The sequence below is a fragment of the Crassostrea angulata genome, unplaced genomic scaffold (assembly GCF_025612915.1).
Source record: "Crassostrea angulata isolate pt1a10 unplaced genomic scaffold, ASM2561291v2 HiC_scaffold_20, whole genome shotgun sequence".
In the NCBI taxonomy this organism is placed as follows: Eukaryota; Metazoa; Mollusca; class Bivalvia; order Ostreida; family Ostreidae; genus Magallana; species Magallana angulata.
Window position 1 is genome coordinate 112,501 of NW_026441575.1, and position 18,526 is coordinate 131,026.

The 18,526-nt window shown below is 37.8% G+C and overlaps 2 protein-coding genes across 2 annotated transcripts in view; both read left to right on the forward strand.

Annotated features, from left to right (window-relative positions):
• The window catches only part of LOC128168623 (uncharacterized), a 2,949-nt gene extending 753 nt beyond the window's left edge, over positions 1-2,196 (forward strand). The window contains exon 1 of the mRNA XM_052834781.1: positions 1-2,196. This exon is cut by the window's left edge and continues 753 nt beyond it. Coding sequence (XP_052690741.1) covers positions 1-2,042 — 2,042 coding nt within the window. The 3' untranslated portion in view covers positions 2,043-2,196.
• Positions 2,197-2,731: 535 nt separating this feature from the next.
• LOC128168618 (uncharacterized) lies at positions 2,732-4,160 on the forward strand. The gene is made up of 4 exons (XM_052834779.1): positions 2,732-2,901; positions 3,168-3,223; positions 3,314-3,808; positions 3,955-4,160. Exons 2-4 carry the CDS (start codon positions 3,199-3,201, stop codon positions 4,158-4,160), a joined length of 726 nt encoding a protein of 241 aa, XP_052690739.1. The 5' UTR covers positions 2,732-2,901; positions 3,168-3,198.
• Positions 4,161-18,526: the final 14,366 nt, after the last annotated feature.

Consider the following 18,526-nt stretch of genomic DNA (forward strand, 5'->3'; position numbering starts at 1 on the left):
CTATCCATGTTGCTGCAAACATACTGTCAGACTCTGAAGAAGTTGATCTTCTTTGGTCTACTGCGGGATTGCAACAAATCATCCGCCACAGAGGAACACTTTGTACATGCTTATCATTCAAAGACTGTGCCAACTATCAGAGCAATCTAGATGGAAGACCAATGGATATCAAAACTTGTTTGCGGACGATTTGTCGTTTTCCACACGAGGTGCAGTTTGTTCAACTTTACGCTGACATTCCACATCGTCAACCCAATTGTCGATATCATCCAGTGTCGGGTTGCATTGTTGGAGGTATGTGTTTCCCACGATCGACAGCAGAGGCATTCCTACGCGACGCTGATCATTATATATCTACTTTGCAAAGCAACTGGACATTACTAAGGAGAAGTACATGTAGGATTGAATTTGTTGTTTCGCAGGATTCAGTTGCTGACCATATAAATGCTATGGATTTTATTAATTTAACCAAACTAGAAGTACTTTTAGAATCTGTACCTCTGTTAGTGCCTTTTCCTTTGCATATTCTAACATGCATTCGACATTTGGGTTTATGGATTTGCAAGGAACTTAAAGAATTATTGAACGAGTATAAAAAAACAGGATATGTGCGTGCCACCTGGCAATCCTATCAGTTGGAACTAGCCTCCGAAAAACTTTTGTGGGGAAAGCCACTTTGTGGAAGGAGTACATCTTACTCTATCAATCTAGGACCAGGAGCTCTTGGTCCCAGTAGAAGTTCAACTGACCACTATGGATTTCTATCTTTAGAAGTGTACTCAACCTGTATGCAAAACGAATATAGCATTCCCCCACAAGAAATATGGACAACATCTGAGGTCATATCTAAGATGATAAAACGGTCAGTGGGATTGCACGATCACTTGGATGGCAGCTATGGAGTCATTGGTCGACATTTGGTTGTTGCCTTACTACATGACCTGCACGAAACTGGCAAGGCTGCCAGTTACGTTCTTTTTGAAGATTTCCTACGAGAGATAAAATCTTGCAAGACAACATTTAAGACAGTCGGTGCTGTAACAATTAGATCGCTGGTCAAACTGTTAACAACAAACAGAAGAACAAATTCCCAAATGGTTTTCCCCAGCTTGTACCTGCTCTTGGATAAAAGTAATATATCAGTGGCAGAAGTCATAAAAGCTGGTATTCTTGAACTTGACCTTAAACATTTTCCAGCTGTTACAACATATGACAGGCATGGGAATATGACACTGACTTGGTCATTTAATGATAAATTCTGGACGGTTGTATATGACAAACATTCTACAGATATCACAGAAAACACACTTGTCACAATATCAGATTTAGTAAGAGGTGAATTGGAAAAACGGGGGCTAATATACCCAAGTAAGATTAAGAAAACCCCAAAGATTCTTCCTTGGTTAACAATGTGCCTTCGAAGGCTCCAGAAAGAAAATATGGATATGGAACAATTAGTAATAACAATGACGTATATCAGCTGTATTGCACTTTTGATGCAGGGCCAATATGTCGAATATGACAGGTTAGCTTTACTGACGATCGACCTACCGGTAGATAAAAACAAACTGATCGCCTTGGAGATTTTGTCAAAGTTGCAATTGGCCAGCTTTAGATTTCGCAATTTGCAGTTAAATCGCTTGCACTTCACCATCCCACATAAACTTGAAATGTTGACAGGAGCAGAAAAGAAAAGTACGAAGAAGGGAGAAACAACGCAATCAGAAGAGGTTACTACCAATGACAATAAAGTCGAAGAACTCCCCCCAAAATACGTCGATCATGACAATGCTGACGATGACCCTATTCTATTTGATAAAGACATCGGACATCGAAGAACTTCCACTTGCTTCCCGATTTCTACATCCTTGAAAGCTCCCTGGTCAGCCCAAGAGTTGGAATTCCTGCATGCTCAAAGGTTGGCAGAAGTTACCATTCGTGAAAAATACGAACGCTTTAAATTACAGTGTTTAAGATCAAATATTCCTTTCCGTACATTTCGGGCTTTTGAAACAAAACTACAAAGACTTTCAAATAAGTAAATATATGCTGCAAGAAGCATAATTTAATTGCATTTACATTTAACAGTTATGTGAGTTATAAGTCATGTTTGATTATAAGCAGGATATTGTTGATTTCGGAATTTCTACATCGGCAATCACTAAAGCAAATAAATTTTGTCTAAGTTTATTTTTGTCTGAGTATTTAATTTGGAAGTAAATGTGAAAAAAGTAATCTTTGACTTTTATTTCTTTATCAAACATTTATCAGGGAGTTTGTGAAATTTAGAACATTTTTTTAACTTCTTAAATAGTTTCCGTCGAGTCTATTTTTTGATAATGTATTGTGTAGAGAATGGAAGTACTTAAGAATAAAAAATTGTTTAGATGGCTAAAAGTTTCTTGTGAATCAACCTAATGAACTAATAACTTCAATTAAATACTGAGAAAGGGTTTTTTTTCTTCAAGGTCATGATTTCACAAAGTCTCCATTTATGTTGAATAAGAAGATTGAAAATGTTTTGAATTTTTTTTTATCATAGTGTATAATTTATTAATGGTTTAAGTTCGCAGACAGATCTTTGTCCGCAAACATAGCGTACTAAATAAATCACGCACAAAAAAAGTATGAATGAACTATTTCACTTCTTTTTGAACTGTTTTATAATTTAAAACGGCAAGATAATCTTTTACCATAACTTGCAATTACAGGACAAAGTAAAATCTAATATTTGGCAGTTGCAAATGCTTACTCGAACGTTGAGCTTATGGATTGATGATACACAAGCCGTGTTAACTAGTCTTTCCCATCACTCAGAGCGCCTGCTAACGTTAACACAGAAAGCACAGTCATTGTTTCCTTGTCACTCCTTCAGTGCAGACGGTGATTTTCTTAGGAGAGGTAAGCAATTCATTAATTGAAAGTAATCAGTATACCTAATGATAAAGAATGTTTAGAATGCAAAATTAATTTCTTGTTTGTCTAAAGGAAGTTCAAATAAAAAAATAATAATATTAAATCATTCTACAATTTTAGAATATGTACAGACTTCCATAGATAAGATTAAAATGACTCAATCAAACACAATTGGTTTTGTTCTTATAAAACAAACTATTTTGTCGCATACGTTTATTTTAATTATTTTACGATGTTCCTGTGCACTACAGATTCCTCACTTGTCTTGAATTAAATAGCAGTATGGAGAATGACTGGCTATCCGAAGGTAATTTTTATAACATAGATATTGAAACATTGTTTAATATAGCAAGCATATTACAACTTTACATGCATGTTTTTGAATCATATTTGATAGATGAAAACGATCCAAAGTATGAAGCCTTAAGAGAATTTGTCCTTGAGACTCTCGGGAAGTTCAGTCGTAAAATAAGAGAAGTTGGTATTAAGCTTGAAAACCTTGAAAAAAAATTGGACTCAGGAACAGAATGTGCCAAGTTCGAAGCTGATTTGGACCAGATTCATAAGAAAATTGATAAAGAGGTGAAGCCTGAATTTGAAAACGCACTTTCCTTCCAAATTAGTCAAGTGAACTCGAGAATAGACGAGTTAGAAATGGCTCTAGTAAATCCTAAAAAGAGAAAAATGATAGACACTGAAGAATTTGAAGAAGAGGAAACAGAAGCTAAGATCGCGACATCTGTGGAAGAATTAAATGAAAACATAAGAAAAGAAGTCGCGGAAGTGTTCAAGAGCATCGAAAGGAGCTACCGCAAAGAACAGGAAAAAGTTTCGAAGTTACAGCTAGCGTACATTCATTACTGGCTGGGATTGCAGGAAACCATTTCTCCAAGTAAGTATAATATACTCCATGTATAGCAACGGGGAAACGTTTATAGTTAAATTAAGATAAAAGAATGAATGCCAGTTTCATTTATTCGTAATGCTTATGCTTTGAGATAGAATGAGAACTCAAAAAGTGTTGTTTTGTTACAATAGCAAAAATGGTAGACATCCAAAATTTGATAAAAGATGGTGTGGAGGATCGCATATGGAGCGAGGGATGGAAGCCAGACGTTCGAGGGGATTTCACCAACTATTTACAGGACAAAGTAAAGAAAATAGTCAAGAAGAAAAGAGCAATCAACGAAAGAACAAAGCTCCAGCAAGAGCTAGACAACTTGGTTGGGAATGATTTGCAATAAAAGTTTGCTTATGGTTTGTGTAAAAAGAAAAGCATCTGTTCATTAAGTATTGCTTATCATTTATGTTATCCTTTATGTAAACCTTTTGTTAGTGCAAGGAAATTTGCTAAAGTAATGAAAGGTAAAAGAAGCAGGAAGCTATATATTATATTAACATTATGTTGATGTAAGGAAAGTAACTTCATAAAATATATGTTGATATCATTTTTGATAAGAGTAAAAAATGAGTATGTTTTAACAACAAATATGAAAACTAATAAACGAATGATCTTTAAAATAATTTGTTGGTTAGTTTTTCAACGCACAACGCAACTTCAGTTATACATAGTGGATAAAACTTTATCCCTTTAAAAATCCAAGTTTGGGAAAGTTTAATGTATATTTAATTTTAACAGCCTCTGTACAACATTATCCCCGAATATCAAGGTCTGGGATTAGATTTTAGATGATAAACCCGGGATGACCCTAAAAATCAGGGTTAGCTCGGGGTTAGCCCTTAAACTTCCGGGTTGGGGAAGGGTTGGTGGATATTTCATGTGACCTACCTCTGTACAACATTATCCCCGAATATCAAGGTCTGGGATTAGATTTTAGATGATAAACCCGGGATGACCCTAAAAATCAGGGTTAGCTCGGGGTTAGCCCTTAAACTTCCGGGTTGGGGAAGGGTTGGTGGATATTTCACGTGACCTACCTCTGTACAACATTATCCCCGAATATCAAGGTCTGGGATTAGATTTTAGATGATAAACCCGGGATGACCCTAAAAATCAGGGTTAGCTCGGGGTTAGCCCTTAAACTTCCGGGTTGGGGAAGGGTTGGTGGATATTTCACGTGACCTACCTCTGTACAACATTATCCCCGAATATCAAGGTCTGGGATTAGATTTTAGATGATAAACCCGGGATGACCCTAAAAATCAGGGTTAGCTCGGGGTTAGCCCTTAAACTTCCGGGTTGGGGAAGGGTTGGTGGATATTTCATGTGACCTACCTCTGTACAACATTATCCCCGAATATCAAGGTCTGGGATTAGATTTTAGATGATAAACCCGGGATGACCCTAAAAATCAGGGTTAGCTCGGGGTTAGCCCTTAAACTTCCGGGTTGGGGAAGGGTTGGTGGATATTTCATGTGACCTACCTCTGTACAACATTATCCCCGAATATCAAGGTCTGGGATTAGATTTTAGATGATAAACCCGGGATGACCCTAAAAATCAGGGTTAGCTCGGGGTTAGCCCTTAAACTTCCGGGTTGGGGAAGGGTTGGTGGATATTTCATGTGACCTACCTCTGTACAACATTATCCCCGAATATCAAGGTCTGGGATTAGATTTTAGATGATAAACCCGGGATGACCCTAAAAATCAGGGTTAGCTCGGGGTTAGCCCTTAAACTTCCGGGTTGGGGAAGGGTTGGTGGATATTTCATGTGACCTACCTCTGTACAACATTATCCCCGAATATCAAGGTCTGGGATTAGATTTTAGATGATAAACCCGGGATGACCCTAAAAATCAGGGTTAGCTCGGGGTTAGCCCTTAAACTTCCGGGTTGGGGAAGGGTTGGTGGATATTTCATGTGACCTACCTCTGTACAACATTATCCCCGAATATCAAGGTCTGGGATTAGATTTTAGATGATAAACCCGGGATGACCCTAAAAATCAGGGTTAGCTCGGGGTTAGCCCTTAAACTTCCGGGTTGGGGAAGGGTTGGTGGATATTTCACGTGACCTACCTCTGTACAACATTATCCCCGAATATCAAGGTCTGGGATTAGATTTTAGATGATAAACCCGGGATGACCCTAAAAATCAGGGTTAGCTCGGGGTTAGCCCTTAAACTTCCGGGTTGGGGAAGGGTTGGTGGATATTTCATGTGACCTACCTCTGTACAACATTATCCCCGAATATCAAGGTCTGGGATTAGATTTTAGATGATAAACCCGGGATGACCCTAAAAATCAGGGTTAGCTCGGGGTTAGCCCTTAAACTTCCGGGTTGGGGAAGGGTTGGTGGATATTTCATGTGACCTACCTCTGTACAACATTATCCCCGAATATCAAGGTCTGGGATTAGATTTTAGATGATAAACCCGGGATGACCCTAAAAATCAGGGTTAGCTCGGGGTTAGCCCTTAAACTTCCGGGTTGGGGAAGGGTTGGTGGATATTTCATGTGACCTACCTCTGTACAACATTATCCCCGAATATCAAGGTCTGGGATTAGATTTTAGATGATAAACCCGGGATGACCCTAAAAATCAGGGTTAGCTCGGGGTTAGCCCTTAAACTTCCGGGTTGGGGAAGGGTTGGTGGATATTTCATGTGACCTACCTCTGTACAACATTATCCCCGAATATCAAGGTCTGGGATTAGATTTTAGATGATAAACCCGGGATGACCCTAAAAATCAGGGTTAGCTCGGGGTTAGCCCTTAAACTTCCGGGTTGGGGAAGGGTTGGTGGATATTTCATGTGACCTACCTCTGTACAACATTATCCCCGAATATCAAGGTCTGGGATTAGATTTTAGATGATAAACCCGGGATGACCCTAAAAATCAGGGTTAGCTCGGGGTTAGCCCTTAAACTTCCGGGTTGGGGAAGGGTTGGTGGATATTTCATGTGACCTACCTCTGTACAACATTATCCCCGAATATCAAGGTCTGGGATTAGATTTTAGATGATAAACCCGGGATGACCCTAAAAATCAGGGTTAGCTCGGGGTTAGCCCTTAAACTTCCGGGTTGGGGAAGGGTTGGTGGATATTTCACGTGACCTACCTCTGTACAACATTATCCCCGAATATCAAGGTCTGGGATTAGATTTTAGATGATAAACCCGGGATGACCCTAAAAATCAGGGTTAGCTCGGGGTTAGCCCTTAAACTTCCGAGTTGGTGAAGGGTTGGTGGATATTTCATGTGACCTACCTCTGTACAACATTATCCCCGAATATCAAGGTCTGGGATTAGATTTTAGATGATAAACCCGGGATGACCCTAAAAATCAGGGTTAGCTCGGGGTTAGCCCTTAAACTTCCGGGTTGGGGAAGGGTTGGTGGATATTTCATGTGACCTACCTCTGTACAACATTATCCCCGAATATCAAGGTCTGGGATTAGATTTTAGATGATAAACCCGGGATGACCCTAAAAATCAGGGTTAGCTCGGGGTTAGCCCTTAAACTTCCGGGTTGGGGAAGGGTTGGTGGATATTTCATGTGACCTACCTCTGTACAACATTATCCCCGAATATCAAGGTCTGGGATTAGATTTTAGATGATAAACCCGGGATGACCCTAAAAATCAGGGTTAGCTCGGGGTTAGCCCTTAAACTTCCGGGTTGGGGAAGGGTTGGTGGATATTTCACGTGACCTACCTCTGTACAACATTATCCCCGAATATCAAGGTCTGGGATTAGATTTTAGATGATAAACCCGGGATGACCCTAAAAATCAGGGTTAGCTCGGGGTTAGCCCTTAAACTTCCGAGTTGGTGAAGGGTTGGTGGATATTTCATGTGACCTACCTCTGTACAACATTATCCCCGAATATCAAGGTCTGGGATTAGATTTTAGATGATAAACCCGGGATGACCCTAAAAATCAGGGTTAGCTCGGGGTTAGCCCTTAAACTTCCGGGTTGGGGAAGGGTTGGTGGATATTTCACGTGACCTACCTCTGTACAGGGTTAGGGTTAGGGTTAGGGTTAGGGTTAGGGTTAGGGTTGGGTTAGGGTTAGGGTTAGGGTTAGGGTTAGGGTTAGGGTTGGGGGTTGGGTTGGGTTAGGGTTAGGGTTGGGGGTTGGGTTGGGTTAGGGTTAGGGTTGGGGGTTGGGTTGGGTTAGGGTTAGGGTATAGGCACTTTGACGAGATGCGTGTGCGGGAATGCGGGACTCCGCCTATTAATCCACGTGACTGTCAATCATTTCGTTCTATCAATATCTGATGATTTGGTGTTTTATCATTCCTTTGATTGTGACTTGGATTATATGGGTTTTTCACTTGTTAAAGGTAACTGCATTTTTTAATATCATTATTTAATTGCTCATTATCCTGCATTCTAATGTTAAGTAGCAATAGATATGAAATTCTATAAACATAGTAGTTATTCCTGGTAGTAATTGATAGACTATTGAATTGATCTATAGTTTACAATTAAATTTCAATCGTAGCAAGATATTCATCAAATGTAGTGAATGATTGATATTAATGAAACTTTTTGATATACTTAATTAAGATAATTACGTTAAAAACTTTGGCTCATTAAACTTAAGGTCTAACATTGTTTTACTCTGTGTTGAACCCGTGTATACACTGGGATCAACTAGGGTATACCCTGAGTTTACCCTGGGTATACCCCGGGTATACCCTGGGTTTACCCCGGGTATACCCTTGGTGTACCCAGGGTATACCCTGGGTTAAACCCGGGTATATCCTGGGTTTAACCCGGGTATACCCTGAGTTTATCCCGGGTTTAACCCGGGTATACCCTGGGTTTACCCCGGGTATACCCTGGGTTAAACCCGGGTATACCCTGGGTTAAACCCGGGTATACCCTGGGTTAAACCTGGGTATACTCTAGGTTAAACCCGCGTTTAATCTGTGTTAAACCCGGGCATACTCTTGGTTAAACCCAGCGTATACCCTGGGTTTTACCCGGGTGTACCCTGGATTAAACCATGGTAAAGGCCGAGTTATATTTAGGTTTACCCCGGAATATACCCTAGACTATACTCGGGTTTAACCCAAGGTTGATCTTTGAGAATAGAGTTTAATATATATTTTTGTTAAAAAATTAATTAATTGAGATATTATGCCGGGTAATTATTTCTTATCATCATCTAAGTTGAAAATTAGATATTATAAAAAAAAAGCTTTTCTCATTACGAGTGTCTAAACACGTCATATTTTTTAAAAATTTTAGATGGATATGGAAGATACGGAACAAACTTTTTCTGAAACGGTGTTGGAGAATTTCAACCTAGCCAAGGCGTACAATTCTGTATCTGAAACACCACAACTCTTTTTAAGAAGGGATGATCGGATTTTTGGAAGATGTCTGACAGTCGATGAAGTAGAAAGAGAAGTATGGTTGAGATATTCCTTTGACATTGATGGATGCGTTGTGGAGTTTAAATCTTTGGCCGCAATAAGAATGCCCGTGAGACATATCACACTGTTTCCAAATGATAATGCAAGTCTACGGAACGTTAGAGGCCTTTTGAAAAAGCACGTCAGATTAACAGAATACAGTAAAAGCGAACTTATGACCTTCTCAAACAGCTTAGGGTTCCAGCTATTTTATGAAAGAGGGTGGGAATGTTGGATAGCTTTAATTCCTATGCACCAGATGCATTCAGTTGCATTATCCATTCAGCAAGTGAGACAACAAGCCCTCGCCACATTTCTTCAGCTGAGAGAGAATTTTAAAAATACACTAATGGCTCTTGCTTTGCGTGGAGAGGCTAGAAGAACTCTCGAAAAGAATGACATTAATGACGTTCGAAAAATGTTCATTTTACCTGACGATTGTTATGCAATACTCGATGCTTTGCAAGCATCTTTATACCAACTGACCCTAACTGGACTTTTGAGACCAATCATATTTTGCTTCCGCTTTGGTGAAAAAATGACCTGTGGATTATCATTGTCAGATTTTAATACCCAATTTACATTGCGTACAACTATCCATGTTGCTGCAAACATACTGTCAGACTCTGAAGAAGTTGATCTTCTTTGGTCTACTGCGGGATTGCAACAAATCATCCGCCACAGAGGAACACTTTGTACATGCTTATCATTCAAAGACTGTGCCAACTATCAGAGCAATCTAGATGGAAGACCAATGGATATCAAAACTTGTTTGCGGACGATTTGTCGTTTTCCACACGAGGTGCAGTTTGTTCAACTTTACGCTGACATTCCACATCGTCAACCCAATTGTCGATATCATCCAGTGTCGGGTTGCATTGTTGGAGGTATGTGTTTCCCACGATCGACAGCAGAGGCATTCCTACGCGACGCTGATCATTATATATCTACTTTGCAAAGCAACTGGACATTACTAAGGAGAAGTACATGTAGGATTGAATTTGTTGTTTCGCAGGATTCATTTGCTGACCATATAAATGCTATGGATTTTATTAATTTAACCAAACTAGAAGTACTTTTAGAATCTGTACCTCTGTTAGTGCCTTTTCCTTTGCATATTCTAACATGCATTCGACATTTGGGTTTATGGATTTGCAAGGAACTTAAAGAATTATTGAACGAGTATAAAAAAACAGGATATGTGCGTGCCACCTGGCAATCCTATCAGTTGGAACTAGCCTCCGAAAAACTTTTGTGGGGAAAGCCACTTTGTGGAAGGAGTACATCTTACTCTATCAATCTAGGACCAGGAGCTCTTGGTCCCAGTAGAAGTTCAACTGACCACTATGGATTTCTATCTTTAGAAGTGTACTCAACCTGTATGCAAAACGAATATAGCATTCCCCCACAAGAAATATGGACAACATCTGAGGTCATATCTAAGATGATAAAACGGTCAGTGGGATTGCACGATCACTTGGATGGCAGCTATGGAGTCATTGGTCGACATTTGGTTGTTGCCTTACTACATGACCTGCACGAAACTGGCAAGGCTGCCAGTTACGTTCTTTTTGAAGATTTCCTACGAGAGATAAAATCTTGCAAGACAACATTTAAGACAGTCGGTGCTGTAACAATTAGATCGCTGGTCAAACTGTTAACAACAAACAGAAGAACAAATTCCCAAATGGTTTTCCCCAGCTTGTACCTGCTCTTGGATAAAAGTAATATATCAGTGGCAGAAGTCATAAAAGCTGGTATTCTTGAACTTGACCTTAAACATTTTCCAGCTGTTACAACATATGACAGGCATGGGAATATGACACTGACTTGGTCATTTAATGATAAATTCTGGACGGTTGTATATGACAAACATTCTACAGATATCACAGAAAACACACTTGTCACAATATCAGATTTAGTAAGAGGTGAATTGGAAAAACGGGGGCTAATATACCCAAGTAAGATTAAGAAAACCCCAAAGATTCTTCCTTGGTTAACAATGTGCCTTCGAAGGCTCCAGAAAGAAAATATGGATATGGAACAATTAGTAATAACAATGACGTATATCAGCTGTATTGCACTTTTGATGCAGGGCCAATATGTCGAATATGACAGGTTAGCTTTACTGACGATCGACCTACCGGTAGATAAAAACAAACTGATCGCCTTGGAGATTTTGTCAAAGTTGCAATTGGCCAGCTTTAGATTTCGCAATTTGCAGTTAAATCGCTTGCACTTCACCATCCCACATAAACTTGAAATGTTGACAGGAGCAGAAAAGAAAAGTACGAAGAAGGGAGAAACAACGCAATCAGAAGAGGTTACTACCAATGACAATAAAGTCGAAGAACTCCCCCCAAAATACGTCGATCATGACAATGCTGACGATGACCCTATTCTATTTGATAAAGACATCGGACATCGAAGAACTTCCACTTGCTTCCCGATTTCTACATCCTTGAAAGCTCCCTGGTCAGCCCAAGAGTTGGAATTCCTGCATGCTCAAAGGTTGGCAGAAGTTACCATTCGTGAAAAATACGAACGCTTTAAATTACAGTGTTTAAGATCAAATATTCCTTTCCGTACATTTCGGGCTTTTGAAACAAAACTACAAAGACTTTCAAATAAGTAAATATATGCTGCAAGAAGCATAATTTAATTGCATTTACATTTAACAGTTATGTGAGTTATAAGTCATGTTTGATTATAAGCAGGATATTGTTGATTTCGGAATTTCTACATCGGCAATCACTAAAGCAAATAAATTTTGTCTAAGTTTATTTTTGTCTGAGTATTTAATTTGGAAGTAAATGTGAAAAAAGTAATCTTTGACTTTTATTTCTTTATCAAACATTTATCAGGGAGTTTGTGAAATTTAGAACATTTTTTTAACTTCTTAAATAGTTTCCGTCGAGTCTATTTTTTGATAATGTATTGTGTAGAGAATGGAAGTACTTAAGAATAAAAAATTGTTTAGATGGCTAAAAGTTTCTTGTGAATCAACCTAATGAACTAATAACTTCAATTAAATACTGAGAAAGGGTTTTTTTTCTTCAAGGTCATGATTTCACAAAGTCTCCATTTATGTTGAATAAGAAGATTGAAAATGTTTTGAATTTTTTTTTATCATAGTGTATAATTTATTAATGGTTTAAGTTCGCAGACAGATCTTTGTCCGCAAACATAGCGTACTAAATAAATCACGCACAAAAAAAGTATGAATGAACTATTTCACTTCTTTTTGAACTGTTTTATAATTTAAAACGGCAAGATAATCTTTTACCATAACTTGCAATTACAGGACAAAGTAAAATCTAATATTTGGCAGTTGCAAATGCTTACTCGAACGTTGAGCTTATGGATTGATGATACACAAGCCGTGTTAACTAGTCTTTCCCATCACTCAGAGCGCCTGCTAACGTTAACACAGAAAGCACAGTCATTGTTTCCTTGTCACTCCTTCAGTGCAGACGGTGATTTTCTTAGGAGAGGTAAGCAATTCATTAATTGAAAGTAATCAGTATACCTAATGATAAAGAATGTTTAGAATGCAAAATTAATTTCTTGTTTGTCTAAAGGAAGTTCAAATAAAAAAATAATAATATTAAATCATTCTACAATTTTAGAATATGTACAGACTTCCATAGATAAGATTAAAATGACTCAATCAAACACAATTGGTTTTGTTCTTATAAAACAAACTATTTTGTCGCATACGTTTATTTTAATTATTTTACGATGTTCCTGTGCACTACAGATTCCTCACTTGTCTTGAATTAAATAGCAGTATGGAGAATGACTGGCTATCCGAAGGTAATTTTTATAACATAGATATTGAAACATTGTTTAATATAGCAAGCATATTACAACTTTACATGCATGTTTTTGAATCATATTTGATAGATGAAAACGATCCAAAGTATGAAGCCTTTTTTTCTTTTTTTCTTTTTTTCACCACTCTTTTTTTCAAAAGGGTGGCTCCCATCAGCCACGCACCTCCGTTCACTTGACTCTACACTAATTTAGTGTTTCGGCGGTGTGATACGAGGTTAATAAGTAATAAATGGTTTTGAAAAAGGAATCGGTTTATAATTTAGGTATTCCTTTTCTTTAATTTTACTGCTGCAAATCCGCCTCATCAGGAGTTTATTCGCATTACTGTATGTGTATGTACATAGTACATATATTAGTTATTGTTTAATTATTGAGGAGGTGAGAATATCACCAATATTTTGATTTCGTTTGTAGGACACAATCGGTAATTCTGAGAAAATTTGTCTACATTCTTGTACAATCTTTGTACAATCTTTTTTTCAACCCTTAGTGCCATCGGAAAATCCACCCAAGCGGCCGGAGCAGCCAAATCTAAATTTAACGAAAAAACCAGACAGTTGAAGGAAGAATTTGATCGGAAACTTTTAGATTTCAAAGTTAACATCCGTTCAGAAAGAAAATCCACAATCAATCAACACTCCAGACGACCTTACACTGCCAAGGAAAAGAGCGTGAAAAAAGGACAAAAATTCCGTCCATATTGAATATGTGTTCTTATAAAGCCAACGAGCTTTGTGAAAAATTTAATAGCTCAAACAATCATGTGACAGTATACCTTACTGTATTTTAAAACAAACTCTTCTATCATTCATAATGTGGTTTATAATTGTATTACAGCATTGAACAATAGCTCATTGCGTATCGCAATGCTTTCAATTTAGGATTTACCTATATTGCATAAAAATGTGAGTGCTATTAAATTCGTATTGTCAAAATAATGCCTATGCCTTGAGTTTTGATTGGAGCTCAGTTTTCTGCAAGCTCCTCCCACAGTTTGGGAATTAGTTTGTTGTCAGGTCAGTAGTCATTCAACTACAGAATGGCTCGTCGTTTCAATCGAAACGCAAAATCTAAATCCAAAAAACACCGATCGTTTAATAACACAGCTCGGAAAAATAGAGAGCATAGAAACAAAGTGCGTATAGCACGGGAACATGTTTTTAATCTCACGCCTGACAAATTGTCAGATAACGATTACTTACTTCTGGCTAGAGGTCTTAAATTTGTACCATCACCTACCTCTCTTCATGTTAAACAGCAAATAATGCGCGATTTCAATGAATTCGCCAGAAAATTAAAATGCAGATACATGTTCTATGATCAAAATAATGACAACAATATTCACCCCTTTCGCATGAAAAGTGGCTATCAACCTGCAATGATGAACAATCCCATACAAAACTATATTGACAAAACAAAACTAGAATTGTCATCTATGGAAATTCGTAAGACAACTGACAATCTAAGCGCTTTGGAACGCAAAGCGCTAAACACATTAAAAGGCAGAAAAGACATTATTATTAAAAAAGCTGACAAAAATAACATGTGTGTTATACTCAACAAAAGTGATTACATCAAAGAAGGTGAACGTCAGTTAAATAGCAAATACTACTGCAAAATTACTGATCCTAACTTTAGGCATCTTAATGAAAGCATCATGAATAAACTATCAGAAATGAATGATAACGGTGTACTTGACAAGGTATCTTTTGACTTTCTTCGGAAAGCTGAAAACACGAGGTTAGGGAGACTGTATTTGCTCCCAAAAATACATAAGCTCAATATTGAGACATTTAATAAAATCAAAAATAATGGATGCTGCAATGTACCAATTATTCCACCGGGTCGACCTATTATTTCTCAAATAGGATCACCCACCGAACGCATAAGTCAGTATGTAGATTATTTTCTAAATCCAATTGTGCAAACATTAAGCACGTATATCAGGGACAGCTCGGACTTTATCCTTAAACTTGAACATCTAAGACCACACGCAGATTGCCTGTTGGTCAGTTATGATGTAACATCACTCTACACAAATATGCATTTCGAGGAGCTAATTACGGCAGTTCAGACAGCCTACGCTGATTTTGATAAATCAGAATACGCGATTCCAGCTCCCCCCACAACAGATCTTTGTTTTCTTTTAAGGCTGGTATTAGAAAACAATATCTTTGAATTTAATTCAGTTTTATATAGACAAATAATAGGATGCGCCATGGGTTCTAAATGCTCCCCATCTGTATGCGATATTCGCTTACACCAAATCACCAATGAAATCGTCTGCAAATTTGCGGGGAAAGATAACATTATATATCACGGTCGCTATCGCGACGACGGATTTATTATTTTTCATGGACCTGAAACTGAAATTCATGAATTGTTCGCAATAGCCAATTCGCATCACCCTTTACTCAAATTCACGTATGAATTCTCTACACAAGAAATTAATTTCCTCGATACAACGGTGTTTAAAGGAAATAGATTTCAATCAAATCTAATCCTTGACTTCAAAACCTATATAAAACCAACAAATACATTCCAATATTTGGAACGTAGCAGTGCTCATAATTCCTCTGTTTTCAAAGGATTTATCAAAGGCGAAACTATACGCCATTTAAGAAATACAAGCAATGAAAATACTCTACTTAGTATTCTACGTGAATTTGAAATGCATCTCTTAAAAAGAGGCTACAGTGAAAAAGAAATCAAAACAAGTATACAATGTGTACTTGCAAACTATAGCAGAGACAGTTCATTGAAAAATAAAAACGAAACTAAAAACCGAAAAATTCCTCTAGTTTTTGTCACCAAATATAACCCAGGCATACGGCATCTTAAACAAAAACTGACTAAATACTGGCACATTCTTACAAGAGAACAAGAATGTAGACAAATTTTCTCAGAATTACCGATTGTGTCCTACAAACGAAATCAAAATATTGGTGATATTCTCACCTCCTCAATAATTAAACAATAACTAATATATGTACTATGTACATACACATACAGTAATGCGAATAAACTCCTGATGAGGCGGATTTGCAGCAGTAAAATTAAAGAAAAGGAATACCTAAATTATAAACCGATTCCTTTTTCAAAACCATTTATTACTTATTAACCTCGTATCACACCGCCGAAACACTAAATTAGTGTAGAGTCAAGTGAACGGAGGTGCGTGGCTGATGGGAGCCACCCTTTTGAAAAAAAGAAAAAAAAAAAAAAAAAAAAGAAAAAAAAAAAAAAAAAAAAAAAAAAAAGAAAAAAAGAAAAAAAGAAGAATTTGTCCTTGAGACTCTCGGGAAGTTCAGTCGTAAAATAAGAGAAGTTGGTATTAAGCTTGAAAACCTTGAAAAAAAATTGGACTCAGGAACAGAATGTGCCAAGTTCGAAGCTGATTTGGACCAGATTCATAAGAAAATTGATAAAGAGGTGAAGCCTGAATTTGAAAACGCACTTTCCTTCCAAATTAGTCAAGTGAACTCGAGAATAGACGAGTTAGAAATGGCTCTAGTAAATCCTAAAAAGAGAAAAATGATAGACACTGAAGAATTTGAAGAAGAGGAAACAGAAGCTAAGATCGCGACATCTGTGGAAGAATTAAATGAAAACATAAGAAAAGAAGTCGCGGAAGTGTTCAAGAGCATCGAAAGGAGCTACCGCAAAGAACAGGAAAAAGTTTCGAAGTTACAGCTAGCGTACATTCATTACTGGCTGGGATTGCAGGAAACCATTTCTCCAAGTAAGTATAATATACTCCATGTATAGCAACGGGGAAACGTTTATAGTTAAATTAAGATAAAAGAATGAATGCCAGTTTCATTTATTCGTAATGCTTATGCTTTGAGATAGAATGAGAACTCAAAAAGTGTTGTTTTGTTACAATAGCAAAAATGGTAGACATCCAAAATTTGATAAAAGATGGTGTGGAGGATCGCATATGGAGCGAGGGATGGAAGCCAGACGTTCGAGGGGATTTCACCAACTATTTACAGGACAAAGTAAAGAAAATAGTCAAGAAGAAAAGAGCAATCAACGAAAGAACAAAGCTCCAGCAAGAGCTAGACAACTTGGTTGGGAATGATTTGCAATAAAAGTTTGCTTATGGTTTGTGTAAAAAGAAAAGCATCTGTTCATTAAGTATTGCTTATCATTTATGTTATCCTTTATGTAAACCTTTTGTTAGTGCAAGGAAATTTGCTAAAGTAATGAAAGGTAAAAGAAGCAGGAAGCTATATATTATATTAACATTATGTTGATGTAAGGAAAGTAACTTCATAAAATATATGTTGATATCATTTTTGATAAGAGTAAAAAATGAGTATGTTTTAACAACAAATATGAAAACTAATAAACGAATGATCTTTAAAATAATTTGTTGGTTAGTTTTTCAACGCACAACGCAACTTCAGTTATACATAGTGGATAAAACTTTATCCCTTTAAAAATCCAAGTTTGGGAAAGTTTAATGTATATTTAATTTTAACAGCCTCTGTACAACATTATCCCCGAATATCAAGGTCTGGGATTAGATTTTAGATGATAAACCCGGGATGACCCTAAAAATCAGGGTTAGCTCGGGGTTAGCCCTTAAACTTCCGGGTTGGGGAAGGGTTGGTGGATATTTCATGTGACCTACCTCTGTACAACATTATCCCCGAATATCAAGGTCTGGGATTAGATTTTAGATGATAAACCCGGGATGACCCTAAAAATCAGGGTTAGCTCGGGGTTAGCCCTTAAACTTCCGGGTTGGGGAAGGGTTGGTGGATATTTCACGTGACCTACCTCTGTACAACATTATCCCCGAATATCAAGGTCTGGGATTAGATTTTAGATGATAAACCCGGGATGACCCTAAAAATCAGGGTTAGCTCGGGGTTAGCCCTTAAACTTCCGGGTTGGGGAAGGGTTGGTGGATATTTCACGTGACCTACCTCTGTACAACATTATCCCCGAATATCAAGGTCTGGGATTAGATTTTAGATGATAAACCCGGGATGACCCTAAAAATCAGGGTTAGCTCGGGGTTAGCCCTTAAACTTCCGGGTTGGGGAAGGGTTGGTGGATATTTCATGTGACCTACCTCTGTACAACATTATCCCCGAATATCAAGGTCTGGGATTAGATTTTAGATGATAAACCCGGGATGACCCTAAAAATCAGGGTTAGCTCGGGGTTAGCCCTTAAACTTCCGGGTTGGGGAAGGGTTGGTGGATATTTCATGTGACCTACCTCTGTACAACATTATCCCCGAATATCAAGGTCTGGGATTAGATTTTAGATGATAAACCCGGGATGACCCTAAAAATCAGGGTTAGCTCGGGGTTAGCCCTTAAACTTCCGGGTTGGGGAAGGGTTGGTGGATATTTCATGTGACCTACCTCTGTACAACATTATCCCCGAATATCAAGGTCTGGGATTAGATTTTAGATGATAAA